Source organism: Marmota monax, unplaced genomic scaffold (genome assembly GCF_021218885.2).
Source record: "Marmota monax isolate L192 unplaced genomic scaffold, Marmota_monax_Labrador192_F-V1.1 WCK01_AAM20220418_F8-fsc00133, whole genome shotgun sequence".
NCBI lineage: Eukaryota > Metazoa > Chordata > Mammalia > Rodentia > Sciuridae > Marmota > Marmota monax.
This window is the reverse complement of record NW_026694821.1, coordinates 704,388-726,862: the sequence shown is the minus strand read 5'-3', so window position 1 is coordinate 726,862 and position 22,475 is coordinate 704,388. Positions and strand designations below refer to the sequence as shown.

Sequence of the window (22,475 nt, the reverse complement as noted above, 5' to 3'; positions counted from 1 at the left end):
ATTGGGAATATCATATTGAAATCTATTTATGAACAATTTCAAATTATTAAGAACTTTCTTGAAAAACCAACACTTTTATTAGTAGTATTTTAAAACCTTTAAAAAAAAAGTTCCAAACCCTTTAAATTGCCTTTAGACTCATCAATATAATACTATTTCTATTACAAGTTGATTTTTAGGCAGAGGAAACAAGCTATTGTAAACTGAAACCTATTTGAAACCCCCAAACTTCTCATTACATGGTTCTTATTAGATGCTTCAAATATACTCTATATGAAAACATTTTTCTTATATAAAGTATATAATGATGTTGGACATTAGAAATAGTCTTACAATGGGTTAACCTTCTGAACTAAAAAAAAAAAAAGATTAGATCACAGTATATAGCGACTCCTCAAAAAACTAAAACCAGCATTACCATATTATCCAGGAATTTCACTTCTGAATATACAGTCAAAAGAATTAAAAGCAGGGACTTGAATAGGTATTTGCATACCCACATTCAAAGCACCATTATTCTCAATAGCCAAAAGACATGAACAACTCTCAAATGTCTATTGATGGATGCATGTAACAATTCTACATAATGGAATATTATTCAGCCTTACTGAAAGGAAAGAAATTTCAAACATATTTACAATATGGATGACCCTTGAAGACACTGTGCTAAGTGAAATAAACCAATCACAAAAAGACAAGTAACTGTATGATTCCATTTACATCAGGTACCTCGAGTAGTCAGATTCAAAGAAATCAAAGAAGGGTGCTAGGGGTTGGGGTAGGGTAAAGTGGATGTCTCACTACTTAATAAAACTTTTTTTTAAAGGGTATGAAGTTTCAGTTTTTCAAGATGCAAGTTTCTGGAGATTAGCTGCGTGACCATGTGAATGTATATAACATATAGAACTGTACACCTACAAGGTTGAGATGGCAAATATTATATGTATTCTACTTCAATTTTTAAAAAGGCCACGATTAAATTTTAGCAATATACATCCAGAGGTTAACAACTAAGTCACACCACCTGAATTACCAGTATCCAGACTATGGGACTATAACTATTCAGTATTTCTAAACTGTGTCATGAGTCTACTTTTACTAGGAATTATTAATTGAAATATTTTAAGTACATTCAGGAATTAATAAATGTCAAGGGAGAAAGTCTCACTACTTCATAAAACTTTTTAACTCAGTAATTATTATTCTAATTCAAAAGCATTCATTCTTTAAAAATGTATACATTTACTAAGGCTGAAGACATTACATAAGAGAAAAGGAAGTATCAATAAAAATTCTGGGTAACATTTAATTAAGAGAACATTATATCTTGACCTCTCAAAATTTTTATTATCATTAATAATAAAATAAAATATAATATTAAATAAATAAAAATAATCAATATTTCTCCTTTTATGAGATGTTATTGTTTAAGCTTTACCAGAATAATATATCAATGAAGGAATAACACTGAACTGTTAACACTTGATAACTTTAAAAGTAATTTAAAAATCAGCAAATAATTTTCCAAGATCCCCATTAGATTTCAAACTATTACTTTTCTCCACATTCAAAATTAACTCAGAGTGGACCAAAGTCCAAATTTAAAGAGCTAAAAATTATAATCCTTAGAAGAAAACATAGGAGTAAAAATGAAAAATCTTAAGAGGCAAAAATTTCTTAGATATAAACAAAGCAAACAGATAAATTCGACTTCAACTTAAACTTCAGTGCTATAAAGGTAAAATCAAGAAAGTAAAGACAATGCATAGATTAGGAGGAAATATTTGCAAATCATATATATAATAATGGACCCGATTTAGAAACTTCCAAAGAATTTCAACAGACATTTCTCCAAAGAGAACATATAAAAGCAAATGAAAAGATGCTTACCATCATTAGGCATAAGGGAAACGCAAATCAAAATCACAAGGATGTACCACTATACACCTACTATAATGGGTTATAATTAAAAAGACAAGGACTAGGGATGTGGGTCAGTAGTAGAGGACTTGCCTAGCATGCCTGAGGCCCTGGGTTTAATCCCCAGCACTGCTCCCCAACCCTTGCCCCCCTCCAAAGACAATCACAATAACAAGTATAACAAGGATGTTGAGAATTGGAACCCTCTTATTGGAACCCTTATACTGATGTAAAATCATATAGCCACTGTGGAAAACAATTAGGCAGTTCTTCAAAAGATTAAATAAACAGTTAACACACAACCCAGCAATTTTACTCTTAAGGAATTTTACCAACAATTACCATTAAAACTGACCTAGCAATTCACTTTCCCAAAAGTAAAAAGGTATTCAAATAAAACTTTGTACACAAATGTTCTGAACAGCACTATTTCACAACAGCCAAAAAGTGAAAATAATCTAAATGTCCATCAACAGATGAATATACAATATATGTATACTGAAAACATGACTGAACTCAGCAATAAAAAGGAACCACGTATGTTCTTCATGATAAACATGAATGCATACTAAAAATGGGTAACTTTGAAAACATACTAAGTGACCCAAAAGACCACAAATAATATGATTTGATTTATATAACTGAATATCCAAAATAGGCACATCTATTTAAAAAATAAAGCAGACTACAAGTTTCCTCAGCTGGGAGAATAAAAGAAATAGAAGGGAGAGTTGACTGCTAATGGTTACAAGCTGTGTGTGGGAGGAGGTGACAGTTGCAGAGTCATTTGACTACTACTGAATTATATGTTTTACGTGGTAAACTATAAAGTATGTGAATTATCTCTCAATAAAGTTGTCACCTTTTCTAAGATTACCTGAATTTTAAATAGTTTACTAGGAAAAAAAGAAACAAAAGCATTTCTTTAACTAAAATCACTGATCTCAAACGTTTAAATAGCCCCTACTATATCAAAGACACTACATAGTTATGGAAAGGGTAAAATTTAGCATTAGGAGATACCAACTAGATACATATTACCAGGTAGAAATAACTGTATATGTAAAAAGGGTACAGTGGCACATCCCTATAATCCCAGCAAATTGGGAAACTGAGGCAGGAGAATCACAAGTTCAAGGACACTCTGGACAACTTAGCAAGACCTTGTCTCAAAATAAAAAAAAAAGGGCTAAGGATGTAGCTTAGTGGTAGAGGGCCCCTGGGTTAAATCCCCAGTATCCCCCAAATTAAACGAACAGCATAGAATTAATTCAAAACATTTTATAATGTATATTATCTATTTTTTTCTTCCTATGTTGCCTATGCTTTTTTTGTGTCATATCTAGGAAACCATTGCCTAATCCAAACAAAAAATATATATAGAGAAATAAATCTTGGGAGTTTTAGCTCTCACATTTAGGCCCTCCAATTTGAGTTAATCTTTGTATATGTGTGAAGCAGGGATATAATTTTCCCGACACCATTCATAGCAAAGATTATTCTTTTCCCATTGAACTCTTGTGGCACTAATAAAAATGAGTTGACTATAATTACATACTAATTCATAAACAGAAAACACTAAAATATAATTTTTTAAATATGTGAAAATGGCAAAATTTGAGTAAACTCAAACAATGTTCCATGAAAAATAAAAAAGAGGCCTTGATTCTTTCAAGCTGTGATTTTTAATAATTTTGAAATCACAGACCCTTTGTGAATCACAGGCCTTCCTGAGAATAAATGCTAAAAACATGCACAAATAAATATATATCAAAAGTATCTTCAGTTTGGGGGTTCACTGTGAAAGACTCATGTGGAAAGCTGCAAACAAACCTCACATTAATAAAATGTGTGAGCCTTATGTTTCTTTCTTTCTTTTTCTTTCTTTTTTTTTTTTTTTAATTAGGGGGGTGGAGTGAGAATGAAGGTAGAAGGAAACAAGAAAGGCATGAAAACAAGTAGCAAAGAGAATGGGCATTAAAGAAGAGAAAACAAAACAGGCTTTTCTAATGAAAGGAGACAGTTTGGATCTGTGCATCCCAAATTTTACTGAGCATATAATAATCACCTAAGGATGTTGTTATATGCAGTCTGATACTAACTTCAGGAGCAGCGTAGAAGATTCTGCATTTCCAGCAAACTCCTAGGAGATACCACTACTGCTACTCTGCAAACCCCATTTTCTGAGTTGTAATAATTTAGGCCCAGGGTCCCAAAAAGTAGGCTATGAATGTACTAAGGGGGTACCGAAGGAAAATCAGAGGGAATCTGTGATATAATTTTAATTTCTTAGGGATATTAAATATGCAGAAATACTCAACATTTGTCAGATAACATATAAATAACCGTTCAAGACCACTCAGTTTCAACTTCAGACAGTACTACATTGCTTTTAGTGACATCCTGGCTTTGAGAAGCAAAGTCTTTGTCAGGTGCTGTGATATAAATCAAGTGCCATGTTAAAAAAAATAAATAAATAACAATGTGAAACAGGAAATAAGAGTGGCTTGTCCCATGTGATTCCAAGGCTTGAGAAGTTATACAGTAGCCAATAGTTACACACATGCCATTAGTAACCACAGTTATTTAAGAATAAATAAAAATTAAAAGAATCAAAAGAAAAATTTAGTGTGTGTGCGCGCACGCTACTTTTCCAAATGAATACTAAATTTGTTAGGAGATAAATATCTGTTAGGTGTTTTGTTTGGCTCAGGGATTGCTGTGGAAAAAATAAAATTACTGAGATATTAAGGTTGCCTTGAATTGAAAAAGTATGGTAATGTCTGGCATAATCTTATTTGATACACAGCTTCACAGCCAAACTGAGGAGGTTCGAATCCTGTCTCCTCCCTTCACCAGTTGTGTGGTTTGGGGCTATTTAATCTTCTCTCAGTTTTCCTCTACCATAAAATAGTGATAGTTTCCACCCTTTTAGGACTGCTATGAATAACAAATGTGCTACTATATATAAAGTTTAGCATTAGCTGACAAACAGTACAGAAATGTTTACTGCCACCACCATAATAATTATGATGCTATAGTTACTGCAATTATTAGGAAAATGGGAGTCATAAAAGCTTTTGATCTGAGTGTTGACTACAGATTCTGGTACAGAAGGGAAGAAAGACAGCAGGCATAGGCATTGACGTAGGCCACCTCAACACTAATTCAAAGGTGCTCACTGGGGCCTGTGGCTGTTAATCACTCCCAGGGGAAAGAAACAGAAGGAACAGGTCAATTCAAATTTGCTTTCATATTCTTACTAAAACACTTCACTTGCCAGTGATTTTTGTTGTGTAATAACAAGAAATTTTAAAAGTTTTGAATATGCATAAAATTGTTCTTTAATGAGAAAACTCTGATTGCAAAATACAATTACTCTGGGTATGCATATTAAGAGTCCTTCTATTTCATTACCAAATCTAAGTATGTCAACAAATGAGCACAAGCCTCTAACACTGCTTCTCATGGGTTTGCAGGAGGGCAAAGCACACAGATCAAAAAGAACATTCTGCTAATTAAACTGAAGCAGATGACTACGGAAGAGAAGGGCTTGTCACATGTAACATCTGTGCCAAAGATGATTAAATATGCAAAATGTGAAGTAAAGGTGTGAAAAAGCAGTAAGATGATACTCTAGACCTTAAATAGGCTACAAAATTTCTGACAGTTTCCCTAATTATTCCCAGTAATGGACATAGGAGGCCAAAAGGCAGGAGAGAGAAATACATTTTTCTCCATTATGGGTGTTGAGCACCAGGGCTAAAATCATGCCTGTCTGAACAGTGATCAGTTTCTGCAAAGGTTAATAGCAATTAAATGCAGCAAACTAGACTAAATGAGAAACAGGTCATGATACCACTGTACTTGCAAAGAGCATAAAAAGCATTTCTTTTAAACTGATCTTAATACACAGGAAATCCAAAAAGAGCTATGAAGAAAAGAACATACTTTCCAAAGTAAAGCAGCTTTGAAAATAAAGCTATTTCTCAAAAGGTGAAAATAATTTCTTAAATATATATTTTAAAAAATGACATTCTACACAACTCATTCCATTATTATCAATATTGATGCCATAAAATCAGAAATGCTACATAAATAAAGATATCTAAAAAGTTATTTCTCTGAAAAAGAAAATTACTACATGATACCTACACTACTCTCTTTTTCTGGCTGAAGTTTTAATGAGGATTCTACCTTAAAAATTTCCAGTATGATATAAAAAGTGCAATATTATGCTTCAGTATGCATCATAATAACTGCTTCTTCCAGCCTAGTACATCTATAATACAAAGAATGTAGTAAGTCACTTAATGATAATTAAGATTCAACTATCTGGCCCAGCTTCCTTGGTAGAACAAGCCTGTAATCCCAGCAGCTGAGGCAGGAGGATCTCAAGTTCACAGCCAGCCTCATTGGTTAAATACCCCTGATTCAATCATCATTATCCAAAACAACAACAAAAGACTTAGATATTGGTAACTACAATAGTCTCAGACGATTCTCTGATCTTAATCTTTGACTTTAGAATATAAATCCTAAAGTCTGAAGAATATTAGTTTATTTTTTGAATTTCAATACAAGCAAGATTTTTCCAAAAATTATGCAAACCCTAGCATATACTTTTTTTCACACATGCACATACCTTCAACTCTCTACATAAGACCAAAAAAGGGGACAAATTCAGACAATGGAAATTCAACTTACTTTGCTGTCCTCTGGGTCTTCTAAACCATCAGGCCGACTAAGGTTTCGAGAAGGCTGGCTACAGACAACATTGTCTTCCCAAGAAGGGACTCTTACAGGTGGCCTTTGAATTTCATCTGGATAAAAAGCACCATCTGCTCCATCTGTGATAATTTTGGAAAAGAAAAAAATACATATTTTAGAAGGGTAGGATGAAACTATTTACTACAATTAGCATCTCTATGTATAGATTTGATAAACAGGATATAAAAAAAACATACTGTTACATCAAAAAAACAAATGTTTTCATTTTTAACCCAAGTGATTTTAGAAATTGAATTATACGTAATAAGCATGGTACATCATTTCTGGATGATGCCCTTAACAGTGTTAAACATTAAAACTGCCAATTATACAAATGTTTCCGTTAAAGTAAATTGTGCCAGGAGTTCTCTAATCTCATGAAAAATAAGGGAAAAAAAAATCCAGATTCAGCTAACCCCAAGCCAAAAATAATAACCTCTTGTTTCCTGTGTTGCATACGGATTACCATACTGCAGAACTGGTTGTACATTTGGCAGTACATGAACGTGCCCATTTTGCTCTGAGCATGTGTTGAGACACTGTGAGGTCTGTTGGGAACTATGGACTTCCATTTTCTTTTCTGTTTGATTTTCTAAATTCCTTTTAAGTTCCTAAAATTAGCAAAAACAAAGATAAATAAGAAAAGCAATCAAACATTTATAAGGGCAACATTAAACATTTAGCTGAAATAACAATAAAATTACTTCCCTATTATGTTTCAGATATGCAACTGGAAAGACTTCTCATAAATGCCCCTTCCAAATTTAACAAAATCAGACAGCAAGACAAAACTCAATGTATTTTCAAATTTATTTGTGCTGAAAAGTGCCTTGTTATAGAACTAATTTAAGGAAACTAATTATTAATCTCTTACTACTCAAAGGTATTAACAATATTTTAAAGTCTTAATACAGAATTATAAACATTTGATTGAATTCCCTAGGGAAGCAATTCATTTTTTTTCTTGTTTTGTTAACTCTTTTAAAGTATAAGAAACATGTCCCAACTTTTTAACAAAGCCAGTATTATTCTACTATGAAAACCAAACAAAGACATCAAGGGGGAAAAAAAATGACTGACTTCATCCTAAAAGTATTAATGGAAAAACCCTGAACTTCTTATTAGCAAATAAAAATCAATAATATTAAAAAACAAACACTATGACTAAATGAGAATGTGAAGTCAGTTTAACATCCAAAAAAAAAAAAAAAAATCAATAAATATAATTCACTATGTTAAAAGAATAAAAGGGGTCTGGGGTTGTGGCGCAGTGGGAGAGCCTAGCACATGTGAGGCACTGGGTTTGATCCTCAGCACCATATGAAAATAAAATGAAGGTACTGTGTCCGTAAAAACATTTAATAAAAAAAAAGAATAAAGGGGACAAATCATGCTGAAGAAATATTTTACAAATTTAATACAGATTCGTGCTTTTTAAAGAAATCTCAGCAACCTAGTGTAAAATTTTTTTAAAGTAAAACTTAATAGTGAAAAATTAAATGAGCCTACTGAAGATCAAATACAAGGCAAGGATATCTGCTCTCACAGTCTCTATTCAAAATAACCAGTGAATTAATTTCAGATTAAGGCAGGAAGACTAAAAATAAAGTAAAACTGTCTTTATTCACATGACATAATCATGTATGTAGAAAAATCCTATCACATCTACAATAACTAGGAGAATGAATAAATTAAAGCAAGGTCACAGTATACAAAGTTAATATACAAAATGAACTGTTTCCATATATCAGCAACAAATAATTAGAAAATGAAATTTCAACCAATTTTACTTAGAGCAGAATCGGTAGGTAAGATTTATTCCTAAGTATTTTATCTTAACAAAAGATAAACAAAGCCTATATACTAAAAACAAAAAAGCAATGCTGAGAGAAATTAAAGAGCATAAATGGAGAGAGATACCAAGTTCACAGGCTGGAAAATAGTATTTTTACACTATTAATATCCCCCCAATTCAATGCAATCCCAATCAAAATCCTAGTAAGAGTCTATATAAATAGATGATTATAAAATGTACATGGAAATACAAATGTTCTGAACAACCTGCCCATGTATATGTATATACACATACATACAATTCTGTCTACAACTGAGCTAATCCCCAGTCCAAACAGCCCATATTTAAAAAGCAGAATATATGACTCAAGAAATATCCCTAATCTCGTTTGTCAATATGCAAAAACACTAATATTAAAGAACATTTTAAAATTTTCTCTGGTAATAGTAAACAATTTTCCATGAAAAAAATTTTTCCATTATTTACTATGTTGCTTTTGCTTTATAATTTTTCCCTTTTCAAATTTCTAAGAAGGATTTATGCCAATTATTTGAAGTAATATGAAGATACAAAAATGGTAAATAAGTGCAATGTAGCTCACTGGATTAGCTCTTGCCTATCATGTGCAGCCGTAGGTTCAATCCCCAGTAACACCATCCCCAATCCCCTGCAACACACACACACACACACACACACACACACACAGATTGATTTTACACTACTAAAAACTAGTTTTTATAAACAAATTATACTATAGAAATACTAGGGAACTATTAGGTAAAATAAACTATAATGAGTCCTTTTATTTGCTCATTTACTCAATATCTACTAGCATTAGGGATTTATGAATAACTGACAAAACTTTCTGACTTATAAAACTTACATTCTAGAAAAAGGAAGATAAACAATAAACAAAGTAAAATACAGGATCTGTTAAATGGTGATAAATCCTGCAGAGATGGAAAAAGAATAAAGGCACAGAGCATACTGGTGGAGTAGTGGGTTCCAACTTGTACACAGAACAATCAGGAAAAAAATGACACTGGAGTGAAGACCTATAAGTAGTGAGGGAACGAAAAAGTTCCTAGTAGACAAAACAAAACAAAACAAAAAAAAGTTCCTAGTAGACAATGTCAGTGTGAGTTAAGAAGAATGTACAAACTACTTGAGTGTTGTGTGAGTCGGTCAAGTCACTTTTCTCTTTACTAAGCCATAGTTTCTTCTGCTATAAATAATGTAAGGATATTTTTTATGCAAAAACTTGTGAGGGTCAAATTAGGAACCCATTTATTCCACTCCAGTGACTCAAAACTATCCCAGTTCAATGAAGTAACACCATATCAACAAAATAGCACACGTAATTTGAATTTAAGCCTTAGTAAAATTACAAATTATTTTGTTTTTTAAAAGAGCTGTTTTCATTTATACAGTCAACTAATTATGATCACTTTGCTACATTCTATAGATCCATGTTTCAATAGCTCTTTCCCCTCTTTTTATATACAGGGTTAAGTACAGGGTTAAAATGAATACAACTACTACCATGATTTGTTGCTACTAACTTAATAACAACAAACAATTTTTCCACCATTGCTTTCATACCAACAGTATACATGTTAACACTATGGGGGGAAAATCCAAGTAATGCTATAGTATTATTATGAAAAATTGTATCTTTGCAGAGCTCTGAAAAGAGATGGGGACACATACCAAAGTACCACTCTGACAAATGCTATACTACACCACCTTTACAACTGTATGTATAGCTCTGTTTGAATGTCAGGTAATGCAGTTAAGTAATTTACAACTTCACAAGCATTTCCTATTACAAAAGAAAACCAGATAAGCATACAAAAATTTTTTAAATTTCAACATATTCTTATATTTGAATGTTGTAAAATTTATTCATTGTTAAACACAAAATAGATAACAAAGACTAAACTAATAACTTTTAACACATGCATTTTTCTCATATTCTAAAGTAAATACATAAAGTTTTTGTGTTGTTTTTTAAAAAGCACATTGCTTAATACCTTCTCTCTGGAGAGGTTTTCCAAATGTGAAGTCAGACCACTTATTTCTTTGTCTTTTTCTGCCAACTGAAGCTAAATAAAGAAATAAATTAATTTTTTTCATCATTTATATTCCCTCCTTACAATTTGAGATCTAATTCATATGATTCTATCAAAATAATTTATATTATCAAATCCATGTATTTTCTTCAATGCTTACTCTTTGGCTTCTCTGAATTGTTATCAATAAATTCCTCTTATTCTTAAAACTATTCCTTTGGTTTATGTAAAACTGTTTCAATACTATCATTCTCCATGCCCTTTGTGTCTACTTTTTCTTCTCAATCACACATACGAGTATTCTTCAAAGTTTCTTTGGCATCTCTGTGAAAAGTCACTTTTTTCCATGCCTTGAAAATATCCACAAATACTGACTGGTATACCATTTCTCTATTAAGTTCCACATCTGCTTTTTAAATAGATGATTGGATACATGCACATTGCTGTCCTTCCCTCACTGTAAAGACAAAATGTCCCAAACCTTCTTTCCTACATTTGTTAACAAGATACCATCAAAATCAGAGAACATTGATGGTTAGAATACTTCCTCCTCCTCTTCCTCCATTCCCCGTGCTTTTACTCCCTGTCATTCATTCCTTCATCCACCACCCACTGACCACCTATACAGGATAAGTATTAACAGATGCAAAATCAAATAAATCTACTCATCAAGAGTTCTTCCCTAAAGATGCATTTTAATACGTTCTTTACTAGACTTATATCCTATTCAATGGCACTAGATCAGGGAAGGTATTTTCAAAGGAGGTGGCCTTTATCGATTCATTTGAAGAATATTTCTCACTGATTCCCTCACCTTTAAACTGTTTATATGTTCCAATATGTAAACCATCTTTAGTGCTACCAAATTATTTTCAGAAAGGACCTACTCTAGTTGGGTCCCTTTTAGCCTAAAAAATTCTAAACAGAAACCAGCACCAAATTCCATTTTAGGCCTTCCAAAATCTGGCTTCAAGCTTTCATTCAAATATAGATATTAAAAGCCTTATTGCTCAACAGTTTCCAATTAATAAGAGTCCAAATGCTTTAGTTCCCCAGCTCTGCTATCTACATCTGACCTCCAAACCTGTATAATACTTTGTCTGTTTAGAACAATTTTTCTTCCTTTTCCTAACTTCACTTCTCTCTTTCAGTTCGGTCTTTCAAAGATCTAGTTTCTCCATAATATCTTCCTACTAAATATGTGATTGGAAACAACTCCAGGGTATTTGAAACATCACTCACGTGAAGCTTTTATCACATTTTACCTTACCTACTCAGTCCACATTTGTATCAAAAGTGAAGGGCATTAAATAGGTTTCAATAAATATTTAGCAAACCATTTTTTCTCATCAACATGCAAAAAATTTTAATATATTCAGTATTCACACTTTACAAATAACAACAGAAGTTGTAGTCACTGAAGACAATATCCACCAGAATCTCGGAAACAACAATGATTCATGAAATATCATTTTAAGAATAGAAGGTTCACCAGTAAAATTAGCTCTCTTCAGCTTCCACAAAGGAAACTTTAAATAACTGTAATTTAAAAATTAGATACAGATAAAAGTAGCTATGATACAGCAGAACTTAATCACTTAGACTGCATGCCAGGAAAGTCACTGAGCCACATCCCCAGGCCATACATGTATATTGTAAAATATATCATATTGCACTCTATTCCCGAGAAAGCTAATACTTTACTACTTAGTAATTAGCTAGACAGCCCAATAATATTTTTTACTAATCTTCTTATAGATATGATTTATCATTTGAATTTTTCTGCTCACTTATGTTACAATGGCAAAAAATAATTTTAATTAAGATTTTATCATTTACCTTGCAGAACTTCAGTTAGGATCACAATAAGACAACTGGGAAATAACTTTTAAAATTCTAAATATTCTAAATTAAAATAAATTTAAAATTTTTAAGAATTACTGATGATATATTATTATAACATAAAACCCATTGAGGCCCCCAAATAATTTAACATACATGTTTGTTTAAAAAAAAAAAAAGCCAGGCATGGTGGCACACACCTATAATCCCAGCAACTCAGCGGTCTGAGGCAGGAGGATCACAAGTTCAAAGCCAGCCCTAGCAACTTAGTGAGACCCTATCCCAAAATAAAAAATATAAAAAGAGCTGAGGATGTGGCTCAATGGTAAAGTGTCCCTGGGTTCAATCCCCGTAGCCCCTGCCAAAAAAAAGCAAGCAGGAGAATAATGAAATGATTGCTTTTAATCTTTAAAATAAGCACAATTAAAAGATAATTTTTTAAAAAAATTTCTCTTCAATGTAGGTGTACACAGAGGATTGAACCCAGTGCCTTATACACTCTAGGCAAGTGCTCTACCACTGAGCCACAACCCCAGCCCAAAATATAAATTTTTAATAGCTATCTGAATCCACAGAACTAAAGCCATAATACCAATTAATACGAATATTCATTTTTCTCAGTGAACTAAAGCCATAATACCAATTAATACGAATATTCATTTTTATCAGTTCACAATGAATGATCTACATTCAATGAAACTAAATACACACCATTTTCATTTATAGAAGAAAAATACCTCAATTATCCATATTAAAAATGTGTATTAGGTTGATGAAAATGACAGAAAATACATTTTCAAAAGCATCAGGTGGTACAATAAGTTCTATGCTTTAGGTTTGTATACAAGTGCTAAACTTACTTTATAATTGTCCTCTACTTCAGCTAGTTCAAGTTTTACATTTTCAACAATTTTCATTTGTTCTTTCCATTTCAGCTCCATTTTTGCAAGTTCATCAGCATATTTACTGCATTTAGTTTTCTCATCCTAAGTAAAATTAGTATAATTATCAAAAGATTTTAAATCCATATAAAGTAAACATATACACAAACATACTTAAATGTGTACTAATATTTTTCATAACATTGCTGTAACAGCATAAACATAAAAGGACTAAATGTCTATCAATAGATTAATCATTTTATATCCATAGATGGAACAGTATAAATATATTTAAAAGGCAGATGTTCAAGCAGACAAAAATGTCAAATTACACTGAATAGCATGTTGCAAAAATAGTACAATATAATCCATTCTTACTTTTGTTTTATATAATTATATATGATATCTATGCCAATATTGTATAGAAAAATATAAATTTCATTATTAACAGCTCATATCTGGGGATCAGGATCAGGGAGATACTTTTTACCATCTCTGTTCTTTTTATTTGCAGTGACATGATACTTCACAATAGTTATGACTTTACAAAAGGATGGAGGGAAATCATGTATTCATACAATTGCTTTTTCTTATAACCCAAAACATCTTATGGAAGGAGTTAGAAATCATGACAAAAAAGGCAATATATGACCATTTCATTTTCAATGTTTTTGTTCAAGGTGAAGTTTAAAAGTATACTTTTGAGTAATTCAATGGAGAAAGAAATACCTTTGAAAAAACAAATAATACTAAATCAACTATGGTTCACAGAATTAAATGCAAAACCTGACTCTAAAACTCTAGATGGGCTGGAAGTGTAATAGAGAACTCGCCTAGCAGGCTTTCAGTTGTGTGTTCAATACCTGGCACCACAAAAACAAAAATCTTCTGGTATTACTTTGGATTAAACAAATATTTTTAAAAATAACAAAATATAAAGGAATGATTAATAAACCGTCATTAAAATGTTGCTTTTCTAAAAACACCATTAAAGAAGTGAAAAGGCAGATTGGGAGAAAATATGCACCACAAATGGCAGAGAAAGAAACTGTGTCTAGAATAAAGAACAAGTACAACACAAGATGAACAACACAATTTTTAAAGTAGAAAAAAGATCTAAACAATCACCGAAGGAGGGTGGGAAGGGTACATAGCTGACAAGCATAAGAAATGAAGCTCAGCATTAATTCATCATGGAAATGCAAATTCAAACCACAATGATATTATCATGACACGTTCATTAGTCTGGCTATGTAAATGGTACAAAAGTACTATGCAAAATAATCTGGTAATTTCTCATACAGTTAACCAATGTGTTGCCTACCTTATCACCTAGGCATTTCACTCCTGGATATTTACCCACAAGAAGCAAAAAACTGTTACGGTCACAAAAAACCTTATCTACAAATGTTCATAACAACTTTACTCATAACAATTAAAAACCCCAAATGCCCAACCACTTGTAATGTATAAACAAATTATAATACATATATAAAATGGGATACTACCTCAGGAATGAAATGGCATGAATAAGCTAACAATATAACAATAATATGGACAATTCTCAAAAATAATTTGTGCTGAAAGGGATAGGAAAAGAGAACATACTATAATGACACCATTTTATAAAGACATACAAAAAAGTTAGATTAGTCAATAGTGGCAGAAAATAGGCGAATGTTTTCCTGAAAAATGAAGATAGAAGAAAGAGCCAAGTTGCAAACAGGCACAAAAAAATTGGGGAGTAATGGAAATGTTCATTATCTTGACAATATAGTGATATTTTCTGGACCGTGTAGGTCAAAACTGATCAAATGGCACACTTCATATATATGTGTACTTCATTGGTTTAAAAAGTGTACCTCAAAAAAGTTAAGCCCAGTGTGGTGGTGCACACCTGTAATGCCAACTGCTCGGGAGGCTGAGACAGGAGGATCGTGGGTTTGAAGCCAGCCTCAGAAATGGTGAGGCACTAAGCAACTCAGTGAGACCGTGTCTCTAAAGAAAATACAAAATAGGCCAGGGGATGTGGGTCAGTGGTCAAGTGCCCCTGAGTTCAATCCCCAGTACCAAAAATAAATAAACAAACAGATTTTTAGATGTTCCTTCAGAAAGTCTTACTTGAAGAAACATAATATCTTCTTTTAATAATATTGGTATATAATAAAAAATTTTAAATACTCATTCAGAATTGTTTCATCCTTAAAGATAGTTTAGTCCCTTACAAATAATTATAGTCACACATTGCTTAATGATGGGCACATATCCTGAGAAATGCTTCCTCATTAGATAGGAGACTTTGTGGTTGTGGAAACAGGTTTCATTCATATTGAAGATTCGCTGTGGCAAGTAATTTTTCTCCACAATCAGCTTATTTTGAATTTTCTAAAATTCTTCAGCTACCTTCACATCAGCACGTGGTGTGCTTTGCAAACTCACCACTTACTTTTACATTATGTAATGAATAATGAGCTAGCAGCAAATTTAACTTCATAAGCTGAATATAGCCTTTTCTTTCAACATCATACATAAACTTTTTGCTGGTTGTGATCATCATGGTGTGGAATCAGATAAGCTTCTATATTTGGTCTTCAATTCAAATCTCTAGAAATTTTTAATTGATATATACTCTTCTTGAATTATCTTGCTGCCTTCAATAAAGTGGATCCTATAACAGCTCCGTCTTTCTGTTCTTGTTCTTGAAGATCATATTTTCAGTGGAACAGAACATGCCTGATAGTGATCATTGACTTTTTACCTTCACAGTCTTTACTTTTATTTGTTTCCAAGTCAATCACTAAACATGGCCTCTTACTGACAATATATAAGTAGTGAATTTTGTACACTTAGGGGCCACAATAAATGAAACAAAATGAGACTAAATGAAGCACAAAAGAATATGATGCAATGGAAAGATGAAATACATGTGAGATTGTGAAGCTGCTGCTGGTTAACATGGCACACTATTTTAAAGTTTTTAGGTCTTTTTTTTTTTTTAAATGAACAGAAGGTATACACTCTAAAATAATAGTATTAGTAAAACAAATACATTAATCAGTAACAGTCATTTATTATCAAGTGTTATGCACAGTACATAACTGTAAATGCTATACCTTTATAGGACTTGAAGTGCAGTAGATTTCATTGCATCAGCATTACTATAAACATGTGAGTAATGCATTATACTACAATGTTATTAATACTGCTAATTAGCTCTTTTACAGAAGGAGTCTGCTGTGGGTATAGATCAACAGTAGAATACTTGCTTAACGTAAGTGAGGCCCTAGGTTTGATTCCCACCACCACAAAAAAGAAAAAAAAAAGTCCAGTTTAAAGTCTGCTAAAGATTTTAATAATGTTTTTAAGTTTTAAATTATTATAGTAACACTGAGCTAACCTATGCTTTTCTGTCTGTAGCTCTATAGAATTTCCTTTCTTTTCCCAGACTCAGAAATACAAATACACAAATTAAGACACAAAAATCACATATGCAAACACAAAACAACTGAGGAGCAATTTCCTTCATCCTTCAAATACTCCAGGTATGAATAGTACCTGCATGCAAAACTTTAAAGTCTGAATGATGATATTTAAAATAATCAATTTGGTTAATATTCCCTTTTGCCATGTGTCCACTGGGTCACTTTTGAGATATGTTAAATTTCTTTTTCCTTTTACAATAAACTTTAAAAAAGAGTATTTCCCTTTATTATAAAATTCAAATATTTTCCATATACTATTACAAAAAGACAGGGAGAAATTTCCAACCTCAACTAATTACTTGTTCATTATCCAAACAAGGACATTTTAGTACATATGAACAGAAAATACTAATTTGGGGATAATGATTTTACACAATGGCCTTTATGAACAAGTATACAAAGCACCTCCTTTCATCATCCCAAAGGCAAAAGTGAAACAGTATATGGGGCTGGAAAAAAAAAAAATCAATAAAACTTAATAAAGGTGAGCTAAACCATTTAACATTTGATAAATCTTTCTTTCACTCAAAAAGTTAACTTACCTGCAAGAGTTGTTTACATTTATTATACTTTTCTGTTTTGTCAGCAATTTCTTTGGTCATTTCACAGACTTTACCTTTCGAGAGCAAGTCAAAATCTGTCTCTGCTGTAATAAGACAGAAAATAAGATCATTAAAAAGTATTTTGCCCCTTATATTATTTTCTTGCTCAGAAAAACTTAAGAGTCAATTGTAAAGTGTAAAAATGGAATACTGAAGGGCAGAAACATTTATTTATATCCTAAATAAACAAAGAAAAATAAATTCTAAATGAGAATGAGAATTTTAAAATGTCAGAACCAAGTTCACTTTCAATAATGAATGCACCGTTCTTTTTTCTTTTTAATAATTTGCTAAAAGTAGTTCCAAAATGGCACAAAAATTGTTCTCCCTAGATAACTGAGTAAACAGGATAAGAAAAAAATATACTCTGAAGAATACATTTTTAAGTCATTCTTCCAGTCCTTCATCACCACCTGCTAACTCTTTTATTAAGTAAACATGTTCCAATACCACACGCCTGGTCATATTAATACTTTTTAAGGTAGGACACTCTACACAAAAAAATCTAAAAGATTTTTACCTGCAGAAGATAGTGGCAGCTTTACATCTACAGCAGACACAGAAGTGGCTGGGTCTGTGTTTATTGAAGCATCATTCACTTTCTGCTGATTCCCAACTTTCTTTGTGAACACATTGTTATTGGCCTATTCAGGATATTAATAATAAACTATTAAATCAAGTCATTGATTTTGTTAGACTTTTTAAGTAAATATGTAAATAATAAAAAAGAAATCCTATACATCCATAAAGCTATCCTTGTTTTAAAAGCCAAACAAATACTAAAGTTATACATCATCTACAATCCAAATGTTGCAAAAGAAAAACACATTGCTTTTTCTTGTGAATTTACCAAAACTAATCATTCACAGAAATCTCAAGCTTCTACTACGAAGTCAAAATATGTTCAAAAGGCCACAAACCAATATTTATACATGTGATACTTAAATAATCTATACATTTGATACTTAAACTGTAACTTTTTTCACAAAGCCTTCCTATTTTACTGCATGCATTCCTTGCTCCTTTTTCTGCTTTCAGATTTCAATCGGAAGACCAGGAAAATATTATCTATATCACAGAGTATAAGACGACTATGGTACCACTTTCATATGAATTCAATGGTACTTACTGATTGGTCTGAAAGTTTGTTTATTTGTTTTTGGAGCCTCTGACATTCCTTAAATTTTTCTTTATAATGATCTGCAGCCATCTGGAGACGGAGTTTCAAATCTTCAACTTCTCTTCTCAGTTCATGTTCCAATGTATCAGTCTTGTCCTAAGAAACAAACAAATATTGCCACTAAGATAAAAACCTAATACTTCATTTTGTAATAGTAAATCCAACTTCCTTTTTACTTATGTCTTTCTGGCTTTTTTTTTTTTTTTTAATTTGTTCTGGGGTTTAGGCTATAGTGCCACAACAATTCTCCTAATAAATCTAGATTTATATGTTTTGACTAAGGTTCATTTAAAAACTACAAATAATCTACTTCCTGAGGAATAATTATTATTCTCTTAAGTAACCATATGCTATTTTTTTTATTTCTTACATACATGACAATAGTGGAGTGAATTACATTCATAATTATCCATTCACAGCACAATTTTTCGTAACTCTGTACCATAAGCTATTTTATATAACTAGTAAACAAGAAATTCCAAACAAAGCAATATATACCTGATATCAAAAATATTTAATAACAGAACAACTTTTACTAAAAATAAGGAATTGTGCTTACAGAAGATTTTCTTGACACATTAATTTCAACCCAAGAAGTTACAATAACTAAACAGAATGAATGGAAACTTAAAATTCTCTGGTCAGAAATCTGATCTGACTTATTTTATTATAATTTATTCTTTTCATGAGTTTATGGTTATTAATTCAAAGTTGACTTGCTTTACCTGATCTTTTTTCACAGCATTTAGTTTAAGTTCTGCCAGTACATCAGCTAACTGCTTCTTCACTTTCTCATTTTCCAAGCGTGCAGTATGTAGATCTGCCATTGTTTTATCTCGCACATTTACTGCATCACTAAGTTCTTTAGCCAGAAAGACAACTTCTTGTCGAGTTGCCTGAACCTGTTCCTCTGCTTTACGAAGCTGCTCCTTTAAAGAAAATGAATCTTCCTGAAGAAAAGCAGATAATTATTGCTGTGATTAAACCATTCAAGTAAAAAAAAAAAAAAAGCACAACAATTTTATACCTTCTTCAAGATATCCAAAGTTTTAAATTAAATATTGCTTTTCTACACATGGCATAGATGAAGTATGTCTGTAAAAAATTTAAAATGTGTGACATTTAGATTTCCTACCTAGTAACCATAGACATGGTATGACCACTACTATTTCACACATAAAGAAACTGAAATACAGCCATCAAGTGGCATATCCAGTGCTTAAAGTTCTGTCTAAATTGAAGACTTAAATGAAAATGCCCAAGACTCAAATGTCCCCCAAATCTCTCCAGCTTGAACTACTGACACACACTTTCTGTGATTACAATAAAATAATTTAAAAGACTTTCTAATACCAAAAATTTTAGTTAAAGGTATTTCCTACTTTCTAACTTAAAAGACAACCAAAATATTAATCTACCATTCTATATCAACATATATTTATTTGTTTGTTTGTTTGTTTTGGTATTGTGGATTGAACCCAGGTATGCTTTGCCACTGACCTACATCCCCAGCTCTTAATTTATATTTTGAGACAGGTTCTCATTAAGTTGGTGACACTGACCTTGAACTTGCAATCATACTGACTTGGCAGATTTAGACCTGTACCTAGATATCTACATAAGGATGCTTATCTCAGTCTGTTTATAAAAGCTAATGATAGTAAACAACTTGTATCAATTACATACTTATACAACCATTAAATGAAAGTAGGAATATGATGCAGCTATTATAATAAGAAAGATCTACATGTATACTCATAGTGCAAGATATCCACATATTCTATATTTTTAAATATTAAACACTATATGTATTCTGAGTTAAAATGTAAATATATTTTTATACTTATATGAGATATTTTAGCATCTTATTCAACTTCAAAAATCAAATACCCTTCACAGAAATCTCAAGCTTCTACTACGAAGTCAAAATATGTTCAAAAGGCCACAAACCAATATTTATACATGTGATACTTAAATTTATCTATACATTTGATACTTAAACTGTATTGGCATTTGAAATCTGCTGGATTAAAAGAGCAACCTGGGGTTTAACTATTGACTTTAAATGTCATACACTTCTTTTGTTTTTTGTTTAGCTTTATTTATTATTATTATTTTAGTTGTAGATGAACAACACCTTTATTTACTTATTTTTATGTGGTGCTGAAGATCGAACCCAGTGTCTTACACAGGCTGGACTAATGCTCTACCACTGAGTCACAATTCCAGCCCCAAATGTCATACACTTCTAACATTTCAGGTGTAACAATAAATATGCCTTAATATAATTTGTAGCAAAATACTTAAACCAACTTAATACCCATAAAACGTAATAAGTAAATTAAGATAAATCTATATGTGGAGTATTATGCAGCAATTGAAAAAAATGAGGAAGATCTCTGATAAATAATGAATGACAATTTACATTTTTCAGTGAGAAGAAACAAGGTACATCCAAGTAGTATTCTTTTTTTTTTCCCAAGAAAATGAAGAAAAATGAGTATGTGTACTGTGCACATGCACACATAAGCTTATTTTTCCAAAAAGAAACATAAGGAGGATTAACTTAGAAACTAATAAAAATGTTTACCTGTGGGTATAGGTAAAAAGAATACAGAAGAGTTTAAAATGAGTAAATTTTTATATCATTCTTTTACTTTCCAATAATGTAACTACTTTATATATTCAAAAAAGAGAAACATAAATCTTAAATACTGAAAAAAAGCTTGAACTGTATTACAAATTTATAACATAAAACTTTTTTTAAAAGTACATCAACTTTTGAACATGGCATTATGAACATCCCTAGAGAAATAAACTCAAGAGCTGGAAAAAAAACTTTAATTTTATTTAGTGGACTTACTGTTGAAAGCGGCAATGACATAGAAATTCTGAACCTCATGATATATAAACACATGAAAAATATAATGTCTCAAAAACAAAAAGTTCTCACACTAGGAGAAAATATATATAAATATGAAATGGAGGAAAGTAAAGAAGAATCCTAAAGTACTATTTTGGGGTTAGATATATTAATAATGATTTGAAGTATCTACTGGAAATGAAAAAAGCCATAGTCCCCTAAAATGGTAACAATGGGTCTGAGGCATAACCTGAACATGGAAAACACAGGTGCATAATTTTAAAAAAGTATACAAAAGCCAGGCCTGGTGGCACACACCTGTAATCCCAGAGGCTCAGGAGGCTGAGACAGGAGGATTGCAAATTCCAAGTCAGCCTCAGCAATGGTGAGGCACTACGCAACTCAGTGAATCCCTGTCTCTAAATAAAATACAAAATAGTGCTGGGGATGTGGCTCAGTAGTTGAAAGCCCCTGAGTTCAATCCCCCAGTACCCCCCCCCCCAAAAATGCATACAAAGCTTGATAAAGGCATATTAAAAGGACACAATAGCCAGGTGCATACAGTAGCATGTGCCAATAATCCCAGTTATTTGGGAGGCTGAGGCAGAAGGATCTGAAGTTCAAGGCCAGCCTGGACAACTTATCAAGAACCTGTCTCAAATTAAATAAAAGTAAAATGGGTTAGGTATATAGCTCAGTGGTAGCATACTCGATTACCATTCACTAGGCCTTGGGTTCAGTCCCCAGCACCACTAGGGATTTAAAAAAGAAAGGACACAAAAGCACTTGAAAAGGTTCACCAGCTAAATAGAGACAACTGTGAACTGAAAAAAAATAATGATGATAATGTAAAATAATAAGTTCATAGTAACATAAAGGAAGGGGAAAGGATAACAGTAACCTCATAAAATAGTAGCTACTAGTAAATGTAGAAGGAATGACAGAATCTTTAAAATCATCATGTTGTAACCATTAATCTCAAAGCTGAGGTAAGTAAGACTCATCAAAGGACTAATAAAACCATTGGGTAAAAGGCTATTAGAGGACAGGATGTTCACATAATCATGA

General features: G+C 31.9%; 1 protein-coding gene across 3 annotated transcripts in view; it reads right to left on the bottom strand.

The window, feature by feature from the left end:
• The window catches only part of Tax1bp1 (Tax1 binding protein 1), a 69,567-nt gene that overhangs the window by 7,718 nt on the left and 39,374 nt on the right, over positions 1-22,475 (bottom strand). For 2 of the 3 annotated variants that reach the window (XM_046425999.2, XM_058573139.1), the window contains 8 exons: positions 19,270-19,494; positions 18,494-18,640; positions 17,885-18,008; positions 17,305-17,408; positions 13,260-13,385; positions 10,519-10,590; positions 7,127-7,301; positions 6,628-6,770 (listed from right to left, as the gene is read on the bottom strand). In XM_046425999.2, coding sequence (XP_046281955.1) covers positions 6,628-6,770; positions 7,127-7,301; positions 10,519-10,590; positions 13,260-13,385; positions 17,305-17,408; positions 17,885-18,008; positions 18,494-18,640; positions 19,270-19,494 — 1,116 coding nt within the window. The remainder of the gene's footprint in view (positions 1-6,627; positions 6,771-7,126; positions 7,302-10,518; positions 10,591-13,259; positions 13,386-17,304; positions 17,409-17,884; positions 18,009-18,493; positions 18,641-19,269; positions 19,495-22,475) is intronic. The other variant, XM_046426001.2, reaches the window with a different exon arrangement.